The sequence below is a fragment of the Chiloscyllium punctatum genome, chromosome 23 (assembly GCF_047496795.1).
Source record: "Chiloscyllium punctatum isolate Juve2018m chromosome 23, sChiPun1.3, whole genome shotgun sequence".
Taxonomy (NCBI): Eukaryota; Metazoa; Chordata; class Chondrichthyes; order Orectolobiformes; family Hemiscylliidae; genus Chiloscyllium; species Chiloscyllium punctatum.
Genome location: NC_092761.1, coordinates 71,646,878 through 71,666,660, shown reverse-complemented (window position 1 = coordinate 71,666,660; position 19,783 = coordinate 71,646,878). Strand labels below are relative to the sequence as shown.

Genomic DNA, 19,783 nt, shown 5'->3' with positions numbered 1-19,783 from the left:
TTTCCTCCGAGTGCTCCGGTTGCTTCTCACAGTCCAAGGATGTGCAGTTTAGATGGATTGGCCATGCTAAATGGCCCATTGTGTGCAGGCTAGGTGGATTAGCCATGGGAAATGCAGTGTTACATGAATAGGGTGGGTGGGTGGGATGCTGTTTGGAGGGTTGGTGTGGACTCGATGGGCCGAATGCCTGCTTTCACACTATAGGGGTTCCATGATTCTATGACTTCGGTATGAACTGGGCATTTCCATGTGTCACATATGCTGAGGTCAGCCCTTTCAGTTCATTTGCTGGTGCTGTAAGCATTTGAATCCAGAGCACCAAGTCTGCATTATTGTCCACTAACAATCAGCAAATGATTACTGGCTTCTTAGCATGGGCTGAAGACATTCTGGGTGTGAGGACAGTGGACTAGACATGATATAGGGAGCAAAGGACGGTCTTAATATTGGGCACAAATGGTGCAGCTTGTTGGGCTGGTGTGAAGAGGTCCTCAAAGTTTTCTGGATACCAATGTGAAAACCATTTTCTCTTCACAGATCCACTAAATGTATAATGAATCTGGTTCACAATGTGTAAACCGGCTGCTGGTGATTCTGTATTCCTCAACCAATTGCAGACTCAGACGTACGTGCCTGCTTTGTCAGTCACCAGTCATCACAATATCAGTGTCGATGTTCAGAATGTAACCATTTTTGTAGAATTATCTAAATCAACATTATGTTTACATAGACACTGATAGTCTAACTGTTCGGTCTTTACATACTGTGCCCTTTTAATATACATACACAATGCAGCTCATATAACATATCATTTCCCTGTTAATTGTAGATGGCCCCATGTTTTCTAATCTTTAATCCCAGAGGTCTCATTTCAGTCCTCATGCATTTTGGTAGGACAGGAATATATCACTGTTCCTTCACTGTTGCTGGGACAAAATCATGAAATTCCCTCCGTAATGGCACTGCAGGTCTACTTACAGGACATGGACTGCAGTGGTTCAGGAAGGCAGACACCACCACCTTCTCAAGGGCAACTAAGGACAGGCAATAAGTGCTGGCCAGCCAGGGACACCTGCATCCCACGAGTGAATTTTGAAAAAAAGACTTTTTGTGCAACTTCTCACCCATAAAGCAACAGGCACATTACACAGGATTTGAACCCACTTTAAACACTTTTTTTCCTTTCAAATTTGCCTTTCTGCTTCAGAATAACCTTTTCAGACAAATGGAGCATTAAAAAAAATGTCATCTTTGTTGCTGTCTACATTGAAATAAAGGATGGTTTTGGAAATGGGGAATCTGAAAAGCCTCCCAAAAGCTAACAGAAAGCATACAAGCTATGGCACTGTGGTAATCTCCATCTGAGATATGAGGTCAGTGAACTTGCTTACAAAGACCTTTTCTCTATTTGAATGCATCTCATTCCTCTACAGCAGTGACTGAAAGAGATTGTGTGTGAGAAGGAAGGCAGCTGGGGATTGATGACACAGGACTGTTTATTAGTGCGTTCTAAAATTCAACAGTGGAGCATGAAATCCTTTCAGATTCTAATAAGAAGAAAAAAATTCATTGCATAATGAGAAGATGGGGAGATGCCAGTTTCTAACAAACTTACATTTCAAACTGCTGGCTGCGAAACAATAAGTAGCTGCCTTTTGTAACTTTTCTTGTAACTGACTGGAGTGAGATTTTTTAAAAATTCGGTGTTAATTGATCTTCTCTTCACATATGGCGGTATGTGGAGAGTGAATGTGATTGAATACAGATGTGTATTTCTTTTTAAACAGTATTAGGGATTTACATCTGGCTGTTTCAGAAGCAGAGTCATTAATACAATCCAGAGAGGAGTTGTTTGGTGCAAGTTTTATCTAAAACTTGTTTTCAAATATGTCAGATCTTCGACTGCGATCAGGATATTATTTTTAATGGCATAGTGAGGCAGTATACTCCTGTCTTCCTGTTTATCCTCTGTCATGTACTCATCTCTTTTATTTCCTATTCTTTCGTCCCCTTCAGCAACATACCTTTCCTGGAAAAAGAGCAGCACGATAACCTTCTCTGAAGGCATGAACAAAGCCATTCATTAGTCAAATAAGCATGAGTGAAGGCTTTTGCTGTGGGTCATGTCCAGTGGAACTGGGTTAAGCTTGTTCATAAACTTATGGTGATATTTCCAATCAGTATCAGTGATCTACGCCCAACTGTGATGACTGTGCAAATTTAGATGGGAAAGTAGATTGTGAGGTAGACTCAAGAAGATAGAGCTAGGTTAAGCCGTGGAAAAGGTAGTGAACAATTGAACTTAACGTGTGAAAATGTGAAATTATCTATTTTTGTGGAAAAATAGAAATGGAAAGGTGAGAGATAAGAAAATATTGGCTTGTAAAGTGATTTGAGTGTACTTTGGCGTGAGTCACAGATTTACAACAATTGCAGCAAATAATTAGGAATGCAAAATAAAATATTAGGCACTCGAGCAAAAATATTGGAATTTGAGCAACACGGTTTTGCTGCAGTTATGTAGAGTTTTGGTGAGACCACACCATGAATATATTTTGGTCTGCTTATCTAAGGTAGGATATCTGTGTTTCAGAAGTGCAAAGGATGTCTGTTGAGGAAAGGTTTGTAAATTTTCAAAACTTGTTTCTTGCAGGCAAGGTGAGAATTGTAGCCCTTACTAAATTATTCTTGAGAAAGTAATGATAAGTTCTTGAACCATTGCAGTCCATATGATATACGTACACCTAGAGTGCCCTTAGCCATCGAGTTCCAGTGACAGTGCGATGGAATTATAGAATTTTAGAGACATACAGCATGGAAACAGATGCTTTGGTCAAACTTGTCCATGCGAACCAAATATCCTAAATTAATCTACTCCCATTTGCCAGTATTTAGCCCATATTCCTCTAAACCCCTTCTACTCATGTAAACATCCGGATGTCTTTTAAATGTTGCAGTCGTACCAGCCTCCACCACTTCCTCTGGCAACTCATTCCACATGCACACACCACCTTCTGCATGAACAGGTTGCCCCTTAGGTTACTTTTAAATCTTTCTTAAATCTTTCACCTTAAAGCTATGCCCTCTGGTTTTGGATTCCCCTACCCTGGGAAAAAGACCTTGGCTATTCACCTTATTCCTGCCCCTCGTGATTTTATAAACTTTTATAATGTCACCCATCAGCCATTGTCACTCCAGGGAAAATAGCCACAGCCTATTCAGTCTCTCCCTAAATATCAAGCCCTGCAATCCTGGCAACATCCTTGTGAATATTTCCTGCACCCTTTCAAGTTTAACAATGTGTAATTCCAAATCAGAATATTGTGTGACTTAGACTGTCCAAAATGCTATGGAATCACTTTGATTCTTTTAAGCTTGGGAAAATATCAGCTCTATTGAGTTTGCAAAGTCAAACCACCTTCATCTGTTTCATTAATGACATAGCTCAATCATAAGATCAAAGCTGAGTATATTTGCCAATGGCTCCACACTGTTTCATATCATTGACAACACCTCAAGTACTGAAGCAGCCTGTATTCATATACAATAAGATCCAGACAACATTTTGACTTGGGTTGATACATGGCAAGTATCATTCTTACTATAAAAGTGCCTGACAGTAGACATCTCCAACATGAGAAATACCTGAACATTTTCCTATGAGATTCAATAGTGTTACAATGCTAAATCCCCCATCATCAATTTATTCTAAGGAATAAATTAGATCAGAAACTTAATTGACTAATCATATAAATATTTTCATTCAAGAGAATAACAGAGGCTGGGAATTCTGCAGGTAGTAGCCTACATCCAGATTTCCTAGGGCCTGTCCGTTATTTATACGGCAGGTCAGAAATGTGATGGAATGATCTCCACTTTCCCAGATGAGTGCAGCTACAACAAGCCAAGAAAGTTGACACCATCCAGCACAAAGTTTATTGGTATCACTGACACCCCAATGTTCACTCCCTACACCACTGACACTATGGCAGCAGTGCATCAAATCCACTATCTAGAAGGACAAGAACAGCAGATGCCTGGGAGCAGCACTATCTTTACGTTCCTCTCCAAGCCACACATTATCCTTTCATGGAATTATACCATAAGGTAAAAATCTTGGAACTCTCCTCTTAATAGCAGTGTAGATGTGTTTGTTGTAAAAGGACCTACACCACATGAACTGCAACTGTTTGACAAGATGGCTCACCACTACCTTGCCAAGGCAAGTGTCAATGGACAACAAATGCTGGGTCTGGATAGTTACACCCACATCTTGTGAATGAATAAATATTTAAAATGGTGCTTTGACAAGGTTTGACAGCAAGAGTAAATACACTAGAGTGATATATCATCATGGGCGGATCGTTTCAGATGTTAAATTTATTTAGACTGGTTGAACAGCTGTAAAATATGAGAGTGCAAACGTTGAGGTGTGGTAACTGGGTCCTTCAGTATAATATTAATAATTTGGCTGCAGTAGTGATCAGTATCAGCATCATATCATTAGAAATCCACAAAAGATATTGAGCTGTGCATAGAGATGGTTCAGTGAAAGTTTAAGCAATATTTATACTTATAATTACATGATTACAATCATTACTCACTGAATACAAAATACATTTGAGCAGAATGACTAAAGACCAATTATTTCCTTTCTTTCTATATGTCATGAAACAATTTTTCCTTGATTCAAAAATAATAAATGGATAAAGAATACAAAACATCTAATTAGGATACATTTATTTAAAATAATTAAAACAAATATATTGTATTTAAGTTTCAACATCTAAATTTCTTCTGGTTCATATCAAATCCCTGTTGGTTTCTGATTGCAATATTAGCAATTTCTCTAAGGTGTAATATTCCCATATAGTTAGGGCTATGTATTTTATAGTTTGGAAGTATCAGTGAAAGAAAGATTTGCATTTATACAGCATGTTTCACAACCACCAGATGTCTCAAAGCACTTTACAGTCAATGTGCATTTGTTATAATGTTGTTGCAGTTGGTAGTTAATACGAAAGCTAATTTGCAGTTGGCAAACTCTCACAAACAAAAATGTGATAATAACCAGATAATATTTTCTTTCTAAGTTTGAATTGTTAGTGGCCAGGATATCAGGAGTGATCCCCTTCACTTCTACAAGTTGGATTAATAGACCTTTTATATCCACCCAAGTGTCCAGATATGAGATCAGCTTATTGTCTCATTGAAAAAAAAATGCCTTGAATTTTGACCTCATTTCCTAGACTCTTGCAATTCAGACACTAGTATTCTATAAATAGAGCCATAAATGAAAGTTCACTGTTTCATGGCAACTGACAGCAAGAAACCATAAGATATTTGTTCTCAGGCCTCCGCCCTTGGAAATGCAATTTACTTCCTAAAATGGAGGCACTCATCATGATAACATCAACCTACAAGTAAAATTTGTTATGCACAATAATATGTTGATTTCTATTAGATTATAAATGGATATGAAACTCTTTTCAGAGATCCATCTCCTCATATTGCAATAAAATAAGACATGCCATTGAAGCTCTTGTCTTGCACTCATCTGGACAAAATCACAAGAATACAAAATTTCAAAGGGAACGACAATTAATAATGCATGATAAGATAATGCAGATTGCTTGACAAGTGTACTCTGATTAGTTGAGGTATTGCCATTAAACCATTGAGCCCAATCTATCCTGATGAAAGCTACAATAGATTAGTTTCGATTACTTACAGTGTGGAAACAGGCCCTTCGGCCCAACAAGTCCACACCGCCCCGCCGAAGCGCAACCCACCTATACCCCTACATCTACCCCTTACCTAACACTACGCGGGAGGAAACTGGAGCACCCAGAGGAAACCCATGCAGACACAGGGAGAATGTGCAAACTCCACACAGTTACCCATGGTGGGAATCGAACCCGGGACCCTGGTGCTGTGAGGCAACAGTGCTAACCACTTAGCCACCCATTGAAATAAAGCTGCTTTTGTTAAAAAATAAAGTAAAATGTATTATTTTTGCCTCTTCGACTTCACCTTATTCTACATGTAACGTCATGAAACCTCTGTGCTATCATGTACATGTCAACTTACATGTTATTATGTACATAATACATGTTCTAGTTTGTGCTATCCTGTACATATTGCATGCTTCCATCTATTAATTACTGTGTAATTGTGTTGAACCCAATTTACGTTGTAACTTATTACATCCTTTGCGTATCAGATGCTTTATTCAAAGTATTATTGCCATCGATGACACATGCTGCAGCCAAAGTTATTCACCATTTAACATATTATTCTACAGGTATACAGTATGTAATTGCACACATTCTTTATTATTCTCCCCTTGTGTTATCTTGTACTTATCACATATTTTCCAAAAATATACCTTATTCATAGCATTCGTAACATATATTGCAAAACACTTCAGCTTGAATATTACAAGCTTTGTGGAAGACTTTGACCTATTTGTTATTTGACCAATAGCACGTACCCCAACCTCGGTGTTATATCCTGAGTTGATTGGTGCATGGCACGCATTTCACTCTTTGTGTAGGCAATATTGTTGACAATGCTATGGATCATTAAGCAGCACCGATAAAAGCTGAGGTGATACTCATTGGAGTACTGAGGCAGTAACACACCTTGAATAGACGTTAGTATGCACTTGCAATAAAAGCTGTAATATCATGAAAAATGCAAGAGATTGACTTCAATTTAAATTTTTAAAAAGCCTCTTCAGACACATAAAAGTCTCCTGAGGAATCAACAACAAAATAAAAGAAACTTCATATGACCCCTTGTGTGATCTTCATTCAATTGAATTTCCTGAAAGAAACATTTTTTAAAGACCTTCTCCAAGGCAAACATAGGACATAATTTAAATTTCACAGTAATTTAAAATAATATTTTTAAAACCATTAGCAATGTGTTAATTACATTAAAATGTGCGAGGTCCATTCAGCTGCTGGCATATATACCTTTAAAAGTTTCGTCACGCATTACTGGAGTGCATCCATATAAATCAATTCAGTGCTTCGAGCAAAGTTATTTTGTCAGCTTTTTAATGAAAACAAAGTTGTACCACTTTGATCTACACATTTAGACTTCACGCAACTTCATTTTATAATTTATTGGATTTAAATTCAATCAGCTCACAGCAGGTGATTAGCTTGAATTAAATGGCATTATGTAAAAACATGTTCATGTTCTTAAGTAACAGATAGTAGACATGCACTTTATTGATTAATAATCTCTGAACTGAGACAAGAAGTCAGAATTGTAGACATGTTCCAGCATTGTCAGTGTTTCGTCGCTATTATCATAAACATTATACTTGACTTGAAAGGAGGATAGAGTGAAGGGAGAGTAATGGAGGCAAAAATACCAACTTATAACTTTGCACTTTGAATCTTCCGTACTCCAGAAGTTGGAGAGAGCAGGTTATGTTGTTACTCTGGCTGTACATTTGTCTGTCTATGTGTTGAAATGCATCATCTGAATTTTACACTTTCACAAGCATCTGATATGGTCTGTTGGTATCATGGAATTAGACAGAAAGACATAATTCAGCCCCTTGTGTCTCTACGAACTCTTTGAAAAAGCTTGCCAATTGGTATCAGGCAGATAACACATTGTGAACATAATATTATACCTGAAGTGATAGTCATTACAGGAGAAGTAATAATAACCTGCCTTAACCTTGAGGTAAAAGCAGTTAATTGTTTGTTGCATAATCAATTTGATTATATAAGGTAGGCTGATACTAGTTTAAGAATGGAACTAGGATTTCACATTTCCCCAGGGCATAATGAGCACCAAGATTAAGGATTACTGCTTTATATTTGAAGTGGAATCCAGTAAAAGGGCTCCACATTAGTTCTGGACCTTTCTCTGTAATCTCCAAAATAAAGTCAGTGACATAAGAGATGTCATAGGTGGGTACAAGAGTTCTTCGAATGGGTGGAGTGAACCACTTAATTACATCATTTCAGGCATACTTGCAAGCCAATAGTTCACTGGGATCACTTCAAGCTTGGCCCAAATCTGAACCCTTCTAGCATCCTAAAAATATCAAAGGGAAACAAAACAAAGGCTATTATTAAGTGGAAGGGATTTTTCAGCCCACAGGTTTCATGCAATGCATTTTCTGTATTGCTGGGACAGTCATCTGTGGGGAGTAATTAGTTAGTTTGGTTTATGAAGTTGGATTAAATTGCCGCAGTTTTATTATCTTTAGGAATCATCAAAATATTCCATAGAACCTTACTTTTTGGGAAGTTACATGCAATTACTTATAGTTTCAGGAGACTGATTGATTGCACTGAATTATTGACTAATTCAGGGAATTGCATGTGATCTGCGGATTGAGTGGGTTTAATGGCTGGCTTTTGTTGTTCATGCCCTATTTCATTCACTGCACAGGAGACACAGAGACATGACAGACACAAAGTCACTTAGGTAATAATGCACACTGTGTGTGGCAATTGTGGACCAATCTCATAGGAATGTGGAATTCAGCCCTTCACATCTGTACTTTACCAAAGAAGTCAGCCTGAGTTTTGTCAATTTTGATCAGAAACAAGAAATTCTGACATGCACAACCGTTTCAATGAGACACTATTTATAGTGTCATACAGCACGGAAACAGACCCTTCGGTCCGACTTGCCTGTACCGACCAGGCAACCCAATCAGACCTAGTCCCATTTGCCAGCATTTGACCCGTATCCCTCTGAACCCTTGTATTCACATACTCATCCAGATGCCTTTCAGATGTAATAGTATCTGCCTCTACCACTTCCTCTGGCAACTCATTCCATACATGCACCACCCTCTACATAAAAAGAAGTTAATCCTCAGGTCCTTTTTTAATCTTTCCCCTCTCACTTAAACCTGTGCTCTCCAGTTTTGGATTCCCCCACTCTAGGAAGAAGACCTTGGCTATTCACCCTATCCATGCCTGATATTATTCCTTGTTGGCCCATTTCATATTTTGCAGCATACAAGGAGCAGGAGAATTGATGTTTCGGGCATGAGCCCTTCTTCAGGAATGAGATTTTTTTAGATATTTTTTGGTCTTGTTCAACAACTTATTGTCCCATGGATATTTAAAGCCCTTCACTCATCCATATCACTGAGTCTCATGATATTAGGAAGACATTTGCTCTTTCTTACAAATAAACTATATAACCTCACACTTCCCTATCTTGATCTCATGCTAGTTTTGCCAATCACTTAATCTATGAATGTTGCTACTGTACTTCCTTTCTTTGTCACTGTTCTTTAAACAAGTAAAGCTAGTATTTGTTCTCTATCCTTAGTTGCCATGAGTTGGCATTTATTGGGCCATCTCAGTGAAAATTTAAGAATCAGCCACAGTACTGAAGGACCGGAGTCATAAGTAGACCAGACCAACTAAGGTTGGCAGATTCTTTTCTCCAGGGGTCATTAGAGAATTGAACTTTATAACATTCTGAAGTTTCTTGGTGCTTTTTTTAAGTCATGCCAACTTTCATTTCCAGATGTTATAAACATTGTTCAAATTATTGCGATAGTAAGATTTTAATTGATATTGTCTGGATTATTAATTATGCCTCCATGCTACCGACCTCATAGTATAACCATTTATATTCCATCTACATAAATTATTTTGTGTTCTAACAACCACCATAAACTTGAATGTACAGTCTTTTATTTGTTCATCTATGTCATCAATATATGAAAGAATAAAACAAATTACATTTATATAATTTTGATCATAACTACAGGATATCCTCAAGTGCTTTGTAATTAATAAAGTATTTTTGAAGTATGATCTCTTATAATGTAGGAAATGCTAGCAGCTAATTTGCACATGACAAATCCTAGAAGGCATCAATGTGATAATGAACAGATAATCTCTTTTGTGATGTCACTTAAAAGATAGATTTTGCCCAGCATACTGGGGATGACTCCTCTGTTCTTCTTAAAACAGTGCTATGGGATCCAGTATCCCCCAACCTGCCTAATGAGAAGGAAAACTGGGTCTTGATTAACATCTCATTAGAAGACTGCACCTCTGACTGTGCAACACTCCATCGACACTACATTGAAGTTCAACGTACATTGAATTATTCAAATCCTTTGCGTAGTGTTTGAATGCATAACTGTCTTTCTCTGAAGCAAAAGAATCCTTGTTTGTGCTGTGGAACCAGGTAATGGTTAGGGCAATGTGTTGCCACCCACCCTCCTTCCTTTATAGGCCTTATGATCTAGTTGATTAACAGTAGTGGAGGTTGAATCACGAATGAGTCTTGACAAGAGGGAACATTCGTGTTAACAAGAAGATATAATTTATTACATGATAACAATAGGTACAGGCTATTACTATGACTATTAGGAACCCATTAGGAGTTCTAGGCTTCTGATTTTCTCACCAAGAATATATGATATCACCAGATGAATGAAGCTTAATGCAATCTCTGACACTGACCCTTTCAAAACCATTATACAGCAAGAACTGAGTCACAACTGACTTCTGGTCACAACGCTAAGAACCCATTACAGATTGTTGAAGAATTTCACTCAATACCATCCACCAATTATCATTTATCCTGATATTTTATTGCCTGCCTTCAACTAAACCACATGCCATGCCACAAGTTTACCAACAGTTCTGTGTACTTCCATGTTTGAAGTTGATCTTTCATCTAAAGCCTTACCTAAATAACCTCCCAAACCAAGCATCTTCAAAGAAGTCTGAGTGGACTGGTTGGGGTCTGTGTCAGTGCAGACAGCACTTTTTCTGGAATGGATTATGTCTCTCTCTCTCTCTCTCTGGTCCTCACACTGAATCCTCAAATTGCCTTTATTTTTGCTATTCCCATTCTTTTATACATTGTTGTGTATTCCTACTTGTAGATGTCCTATATTGTGTTATTATCAAGGATACTGGGTTAACTCCAGTGAGTTGAGTATTGGCTGCTGTTTTACTGGCAGGGACATGTTTAAGCAATTTTGTGATGAGTTTCGCAAGAACTTGTGAATGAAGTGGAGTGGGGTGGTTCTCATATTGAATGGCAGTGGGACATTGAAGGAGAGCAGTAGGAGCCACTCAGGGTAAATGAACTGAAGTGTCCCTGACACCATTCGAAAAGCAGTGTTCAGCTGCACATCTGTGATCTTTCTATGGGAGCTCAAGTAACATGAAGCAGAGGAGTTTTACTGCAGGACGGTTAATTAGGGTCAGTATTGCAGTACACAGCAAGCTGAGTGTGTTTGCACCATTATGTTGCAGTGAGTGTCTGCATGGGAGTTCATCCTAATTTTTACTATAAACCAGTGTAGATGTGATGAGTTCAGTGGATAATTTTCCAGTCCAAGGTGACATCCACGCATTTTGGGTACAAAAGAGGAGTAAGTCACTTTCCACAGAAGGTAATATGAATAACTTTCCTGGTGACAGTGTTGTTCGGACAGTCTGAATCAATTAACAATTCTGTGTCCTTCCATATGGTATTTACTGAGATACATTAACGTAAGCTTTCTGAATACAAATCCAGTTCCTATTAGCTGGAGTTTATGTATGTTGAAGGAACAATCCAATAAGTGCTGGTTTGGTGTTGTTAGTAATGAATATGGTATTTTGCGCTTACCCCTCAAACACATTATTTCATTTCTCTTCTGCTAACACTTCCTTCCAAGCCAGCAATTTTATCTGAAATGTTAAAACAGGTATTTAGATAAAATCTGTTAGAGATAAAGTTGTTATTTTGCTCACTAATGTGAGTATAACTTAATTACAAAATGTCATAACTAGAGCTCCTTCAGCCTTCCTTATTAATGCAATGAACCTGCTGCTTTCAGGTATTTTGTGGTGTACCATATGACCTGAGTACTGGGTAATATCACACTGCCACCGAGCAGACCACTACCACATTAACAATGTGTTGGATGCCACAATATTATTTAATGTTTTGGGTGACGCTCCATTACAAAAAGCATAGTATTTTATTCCAGAGAGTGTGAAATACCATTGCAGTGATTGTAATGTATTATATTTACATATTATCTAATGTGCACAGACTGTACACCAGTTTAATCCATTTTTCTCATGTACTTTTTCTGAAAGACTGCTCAAAGCACAACTGGAGTCAAAGTAAATATGGTGGAGCATGAAATATATTGACTTTCCAAATCCTTCCATAGAGTATTGGAATATGCATTGAGTAAATCTGCAACACTTTCAAATGTTAGCCTAGTTTTTGATGGCAGTGACTCATATGCTTTTAAACATCAGATAGATAAGAGCAGCTTACTGCCATACTTCTTATAATGTATGGTGCACCCTTATTAGCCAATGCAAATATAATGCGCTCATGAAGAAAATGTTCCATGTAGTATGTGGTATGGTACCACACCTGGCAATATCTTTGCTCTCTTGCCAGGGAGTCTTGTCTTCTGGAGGTTCAGATCAGAAACATGGGCGTCCATTGCATGACCAAATTTGTAGGATATTTTTCCAACAGCTCTGGGAAAATGGAAAGTTATAAAGTAATGAATGCAGGGATGATCAAACTTCAGTCACAAAGCTAGTTGTTTTTCCAAAAGTTGTTCCTTTTCTCAAGGATATCGTGTCCTTGATACTCTTCAAAGAGGTTGTAAAACAGTCCGGGCTCCAAATCAGCTGGGTTGGTACAGAGATGTAAAGGGTATTGGGAAGCCTTTTTGTTTATACATAAACAGATGAGACTTTTTAGAAGTAACCTGTATAATGAAAGGGGAGTGGTCAGTCATGAAAACTGAAGTCTTCATCCCTTCAGAAGTGCAATGTTTTTGTATCACAATTGCATGGCTAATATAGACAATGGGCTAATATAGACAATGCTCTCCATGCATTGAGGCTTCCAACTAGGACCAGGCGTAAGCCATTCAGTCTCTTGAGCCTGCTTCTCAATACAACAGGATCATGGCTGGTCTGACCATGGCTCTAATTCCACATTCCTGCTACCCCTTGATAACCATTGACACCATCATTAGTCAATAATCTTACTATCTCTGCCTTAAAATATTTGATAAACATTATTGTAGTGTTGCTCATATCCTGTTTCATTCGGAGTATGACTTATGAGAAGAATGCAACACAAATAAACAATTCTAATACTCTGTGCTCTAAGTAATGCTGCACTTGGAGTAATGGCAAGAAATCGACCTCACCCATGTTTGAAGAGCTGATCTTTGTTTGTTTCTTTACAGGTGCCCACAGTGTAAGGGAGGAGCCTCAGTTTGTGACTGCCCGTGCTGGTGACAGCGTGATTCTGGGATGTGATGTGGTGCACCCAGTGACAGGACAACAACCCCCTTATGTGGTTGAGTGGTTTAAGTTTGGAGTTCCCATCCCGATATTCATCAAATTTGGCTTCTATCCTCCTCATGTGGACCCTGAATATGCAGGTAGGACATACAGAGTTAACACATTGCAGACCAACTCAATGTACAAAGAGATATCAAATAAATAGTAGAGAATGGCATGGTGCCATATGGTGTAATGAATACTCCTACACAACATGAGTGTATAGTTAGAATTAAACTGCAATTTTTCGAAATTCTGACAAGCGTTTTGTTTGAGTGTCTGGCCCACATGACAATGCTGTTGATGTATCATTGTTTTCGCTGTCAATTCTCTTTGCAGGTCTTCAGCAACTAAAATGGAAGGTAATTGTTTTTACAGTTAAATCTAGTAGCTGAGTCCTCCCCATCAGAACCAAACCTTGATCCACAGTTCACATTCTATAAAGTCTGATGTGGAAGCCACAGCAATTCTATTCAACTGGAAAGAACAGTCAAACATAAAACTCTTCTGAGTATTGTCAGCATTCAAAACCTCTCCATGTACTTTCAATCTTGTGACAGGGGGCTGAAGGTCATTCGGCTCCTTCAATCAGTTTGACTGATTTTCAGTTCCTGTCTGGTTAAATAAAGCTAGACTTTCCAGAAAGCAAGTTTCTTTATGAAAAGCAAATCAAGCATAAAACAAAACGTGTTTATTTTTCAGGTATTGTAGGAGTACCACAAAATTAACTTTCTGGCTTTTAATTTCAAAACCATATATTTGTGTCTGACCTCCAATATCTCCAATAGCTCTGTTATATTAGCATGAATATCTAATATAAAATCACTGTGTCTGCTATTTTACTGAAGGCATTAGCTTTGAGTCATTTTGTATAAATTAGGCCTGTACATTTCTTTTACCCAATCACTCTTCCGTTTCCAATCTGCCATTCTCTTTCTCTCTTTTGCACTCACTTTCTCTCATTCCCAGTCACTCTCTCATTTTCTCACTGGATCTTGCTCTTCCATTTACATTCTCACTCTCATATGCTTTCCCTCTCTCACTTCCTGTCAGTAGCTATTCTCACAGCAAACAAACTCAATAACAAATGGTGTCTCTTTCCATGACAATAAAATATTCAGCCTTCAGGCAAACAAACCTTTGAGGATCAGAACATTTATTTAGAAAGATATATTAAAAAATCATTTGTACAAGAGAATAATCTCAAAACATGGTCAGCTTTGATAAGCTTTTAATTACCATCAGGAAAGGTTGTTACTGTCCACCAGGAGGTAATTGTCTTGACTCTGAGAAAAATATTAAAAGCTAAACTTGTAACACACAGTTTCTAGCTATGGCTTAGTCAATGACCAGCTGCATTGTCCAGCAGGTTTGTTGGCCTTTTCATTCCCTGATGCCACTGGGAGCTGGCATTTATCATCCAGTTGTATGCTGAACAACTATGTGAATCCTACCTACTGACTCACATTTTACATTTCTGGATGTTTCTGCATTCAGCCGATTCCTATATTTCGAAGCAAACATTTAGTCGTCTCACCCTTCACTTAACCCTTACTCCTCTGATTCACAGGGGTGAATTTTACTTCAGGCTCTGCGTCTGAGGCCATAAGCAGATCCAGAGCTGGCTTTTGACAGCAGCAGGACTAGCTCAGTGATTTTACCACAGACAGTCTCTTAATAGTTTGCTTCCAGACTCATGATACAATTCAGATGATGGACAGGCTCTTAATGCAGCCATTGGCTCTGAAAAGAGAGCTACTAATCAGGAGAGGTAAGCATTGCCAAGGCAAGCAGGAGATCTGAAGCTTCTTCTTCATTCATTCATGAGATGTGGCATTATTGGCTGGCCAATGCTTATTATTCATCACTAGTTGCCCTTGAGATATGATAGTGAGCTGCTTTCTTGTGCCTCTTCTGTTCATTTGATGTAGATACAACTGCAATGAGTGAGGAAGTGAGTTCCAGTATTTTGATCCATGAAGGAATGGTGGTATATTTCCAAGCCAGAATGGTGTGAGGCTTGGAGGGGAGCTTGCAGGTGGCAGTGTTCCCAAATCTGTTGCCTTTCTCCTTCTGGATGAACCAGTGGTTCTGGTTTTGGATGGTACTGTCTTAGAAGCTTTTGCTTGACTAAGGTTAAAGTTTAAACGTTTAATTAAGGATACATAAGGGATGGTAGCTGATAAGTTGTGGGTGGCACGGTGGCACTGCTGCCTCACAGTGCCAGAGACCCGGGTTCAATTCCCACCTCAGGTGACTGACTGTGTGGAGTTTGCACATTCTCCCCGTGTCTGCGTGGGCTTCCTCTGGGTGCTCCGGTTTCCTCCCACAGTCTAAAAATGTGCAGGTTAGGTGAATTGGCCATGCTAAATTGCCCATAGTGTTAGGTGCAGGGGTAAATATAGGGGAATGGGTCTGGGTGGGTTGCGCTTCGGCGGGTCGGTGTGGACTTGTTGGGCCGAAGGGCCTGTTTCCACAAAGTAATCTAAAGTTTAAAGAAGAGCTACTGAATGATGTGATATTTGTAAAAATAAAACCAAAGGAAAAGTTTTCCCTTATCAAGAAATTTCAACAAACTAATGGCTAAGGATTAAAAAGTATGGGATAAAGGAAATAAAAATTACAGTTGGTTGATGTCCCTAGAAAGATCACAGACCACTGACAGGAATCCACTTAATAGGAGGGAGATGTCAAACAGTAGCAGTGAGAGTAGGCAAGATAGAGTGGTATAGTTTAACAAGATCACTGGGAAATCAGAAATGTCTCTGGGAGATGCCTGGAAAATGAAACCTGTTATTTATAGTGCAACTTCTTATGCAAATTTATGTGATGGGTTCTGATGTTCAGGAAAGTTTATGTCTTTTTTCTTGCGGAAAGTAAAGGTAAATGTTTTTACAGTTAAATACAATGGCTGAGTCTTCCCCATCAGAAATAAACCTTGATCAACAGTTCAGATTCTATAAAGTTGGGAAGCTAAAACAATGTGAAGAACAGTAGGAATACATTAGCAACAGCAACACTCACTCTTAGTGAAGTGATAAATATGGCAATTATCTTGGTGAAAATATTGAAAGAAATTTTAATAGGACTTTCAGCAGCAATTCCCAATGAGCTCTATGTTAATAATAAGTCACTGGAGGATGACATTCACTCAACAAAATGTGTGAATGACAAAAGACTGAGGATTGATATTACAGTTTTAAAGCAAATGGTAGTAAATGGAGAAATCTCCAAATTGAAATTGATGGACAGCAGCAGTCAATTATCATATACAGTGTGGAGCAGGCATTGAGTCCACATTGACCTTATGAAGAGCGTCCCATGCAGACCTACCCATCCCATTCCCGTAACATGCATTTTCTATGGCCATCCCACCTAGCCTGCATGTCCCTGAACACCATGGGTGATTTAGCATGGCCAATCCATCCAGCCCACACATCTTTGGACTGTGGAAGGAAACCAGACCAACTGGAGAAAACACATGCAGACACAGGGAGAATATGCAAACTTCACACAGATAGTCACCCGAGTTTGGAATCAAATGACAAAATCATACTGAAATCTATCAACCTTGTGAAGCACTTCTTATCACTATCTGGGGGCTTGTGCCAAACTGGAGAGCTGTCTCACAGACTAAACGAGCAACGGCCTGACATAGTAATGCACACAGGATCACATCTTACACAGAATACCCTTGGAAGCAGCCTGACTGACTAAACTAGTCAAGTCTTAAAGGACATTGCTGCTTCTCTGGGTTTGCTGCAAGCAGTGAGGCACAAACAAGTGTCTATCTGATGCAGATCCATCTGACATTGACAGTATCAGTCAAAGCGGCCACCACACTGTCATTGCGGAGACATAATCCTTCCTTTACATTGTGAGTATCCTCTATCATGTTGTGTGGACACTATGACTATGCTAAATGAGATGGACTTTGAACAGATCTGGCAATTCGAAACTAGACATCCATGGGCTCCTAGCAGCAGCAGAATTGCACTTCAACACAATCTGTAGTGTCATGGCCAGGCATATTCCTCATTCTACCATTAACATCAAACAAGGGACCAACCATAGTTCAATAAGGAGTACAGGATTGCATGGAAGGAACAGCACCAGGCATATCTAAGACTGAAGTGTCAACATGGCAAAATACAGAATAGCAGTTCTTGTGTACCAAACAGCATAAGCAGCAACTGATAGAGCTAAGCAATGCCATGAGCAATGGATCAGACCTAAGCTCTGCACTCCAGCCACATCCAACTGGAACTCCACAAATACCCTTATCCTCAGGGAAATCAGAGCCCAATACATCAATGCAAGAGGGAAGGCTAAAGAATTTGCAGTGAACTTCAGTGAGAAATACCATGTAATGATCCATCTCTGCCTCCTCCAGAGATTCCCAGCATCACAGATGCTAGTCTTATTCAATTCACACCATGTGGGATCATGCAATGGCTGGAATCACTGGATACTGCAAAGGCTGTAGATGCTGATAATATTCCAACAATGATACTGAAGATACGTGCTTTAGCATTTGCCATTTCCTAGCCAAGCTGTTGCAGTACAGCTATAGCATTGGCACCCACCCAACAGTGTACATGTCCTGTACACAAAAAGCAGGACAAATCCAACCCAGCCAATTACCACCCCATCAGTCTACTCATGTTCATCTATAAAGTAAAGAAAAGTGTCATCACTAGTGCTTCAATCATCCCCCACGAGGCAATAACTTGAGTTCTGCCAGGGTTACTCAGCTACTGACCTTGGTTCAAACATGGTCAAAAGAGCTGAATTCCAGAGGTGAGGTGAGAGTGACAACCTTGTCATCAAGGTTGCATTTGGTTGAGTTTGGTTTTAAGGAATCCTAGCAAGTTACAGTCAATGGCAACCAAAGGGGAATCTCTTTGCTGAGTGCAGTCATATTTGGCACTAAGGGAGATAATTGTGGTTATTGGTGATCAGTCTGGGATTTTCCTGAAGATGGTCCTCAGTGTGGTGTATTCAGCCCATCATGTTTCATCATGATCTTCCCTCCATCATAAGGTCACATTTGAGGATGTTTGCTGACAATTGCAAAACTTTCAGTACCATTGTGATTCCTCAGATACTTAAGCAGTTCATATCTGAATGCAGCAAGACATGGACAAGATCCAGGCTTGGGCTGAAAAATGGCAAGTAACATTTGTGATTGCATTGCCCATCTCCAAGAAAAGAGAATCTAACCATTGTCCCTTAACACTCAATAGTGTTATCATCATCAATTCCCCACTATCAACACCCTGGGTTACCATTGACCAGAATTTCAACTGGATTGGGTCATATCAATACTGTAAATGCAAGAACAAGGTTAGAAGGTTGGAATCCTGCTACCTCCTGGATCCGCAAGCTTGTCCATCGCCTACAAGGAACAAGTCAGGAATGTGATAAAATGCTTCAACTTGCCTAGGGGAGTGTAGCTCCAGCAGCACTCAAGAAACCTTGACAATATCCAAGATGAAGCAGGCCATTTGATTGGCAGCACATCCACATCTAACACTGGCACTCAGTAGTAGCAGCAGTGTATCCCATATACAAGATGCTGTGCAGAAATTTATTGAGGCTTCTTCCAAATCCATTACCACTGCTGTCAAAAAGGAGAGGGGATGCAGATATGTGTGAACACCACTAACTGCAAAAACCCCTCTGAACCAGTCATCACCCTGACTTGGAAATATATCGCTTTCTCTTCTGTGTCACTTGGTCAAGATTCTGCAACTTGCTCCCTGAGGGCATTGTGGACCTACCTACATCAATCAATGTAATGGTTCACAAAAACAGCTCATCACCACCTCCCCAAGAGCAGCTAGGGATGAGCATTAAATGATGGCCCAGCCAGTGACATCTACATTCCATGAATGGATAAGAAAGAAAGGCAACAACCTCACATTAAATTGAGTGAGACCTTAGATTGTCCAGGTTTGGTGAGGATATTACTAAGTGAAATGATTGAGGATATTTGGGCAAAAAGCTTAATGTCTCAGTTCCCCTTGCAAATCATCCTGTCAACTGTTCAAGATGAATAGCAATATTGATTCTTATTGTATATTTTGAATTATCATAATGATAAATATAATGAAGACAGCTTTCCTAAAGTAGAACCTTTTTGAAGAAATCATTGCATCACAAATAATGAGGCACCAAGGCAACAAAAGATAATGATATGTCCCACTAAGTTGGAACTTGAATGGAGTTGACTCAGGAGAAAAATGAGACAAACACTCTGTCTTGACTTGCCAGATTTGCAAAGAGCCACACAGTACAAGAGAAAAGTCATAGTTTGGTAATATCATGTAATACCCTTTCTGTTTTCTTTCATTTCAATATCTGACAAAAAGCCATAAGTTACCAAGAAATATATGCAAAGAGTGAGTGATCAAAGCACAGTTTTGAATTTCCTCCTGTTGTATTTGTTA

At 39.1% G+C, this 19,783-nt stretch overlaps 1 protein-coding gene across 6 annotated transcripts in view; it reads left to right on the top strand.

The window, feature by feature from the left end:
• Positions 1–19,783, top strand: part of igsf9bb (immunoglobulin superfamily, member 9Bb) — a 682,739-nt gene that overhangs the window by 172,956 nt on the left and 490,000 nt on the right. For all 6 annotated transcript variants that reach the window (XR_011963911.1, XR_011963912.1, XM_072593172.1 and 3 more), the window contains exon 2: positions 13,235–13,432. Coding sequence is in view for 4 of the 6 variants with exons in the window: in XM_072593172.1 (XP_072449273.1) it covers positions 13,235–13,432 (198 nt within the window). In the remaining 2 variants the exon portion in view is untranslated. The remainder of the gene's footprint in view (positions 1–13,234; positions 13,433–19,783) is intronic.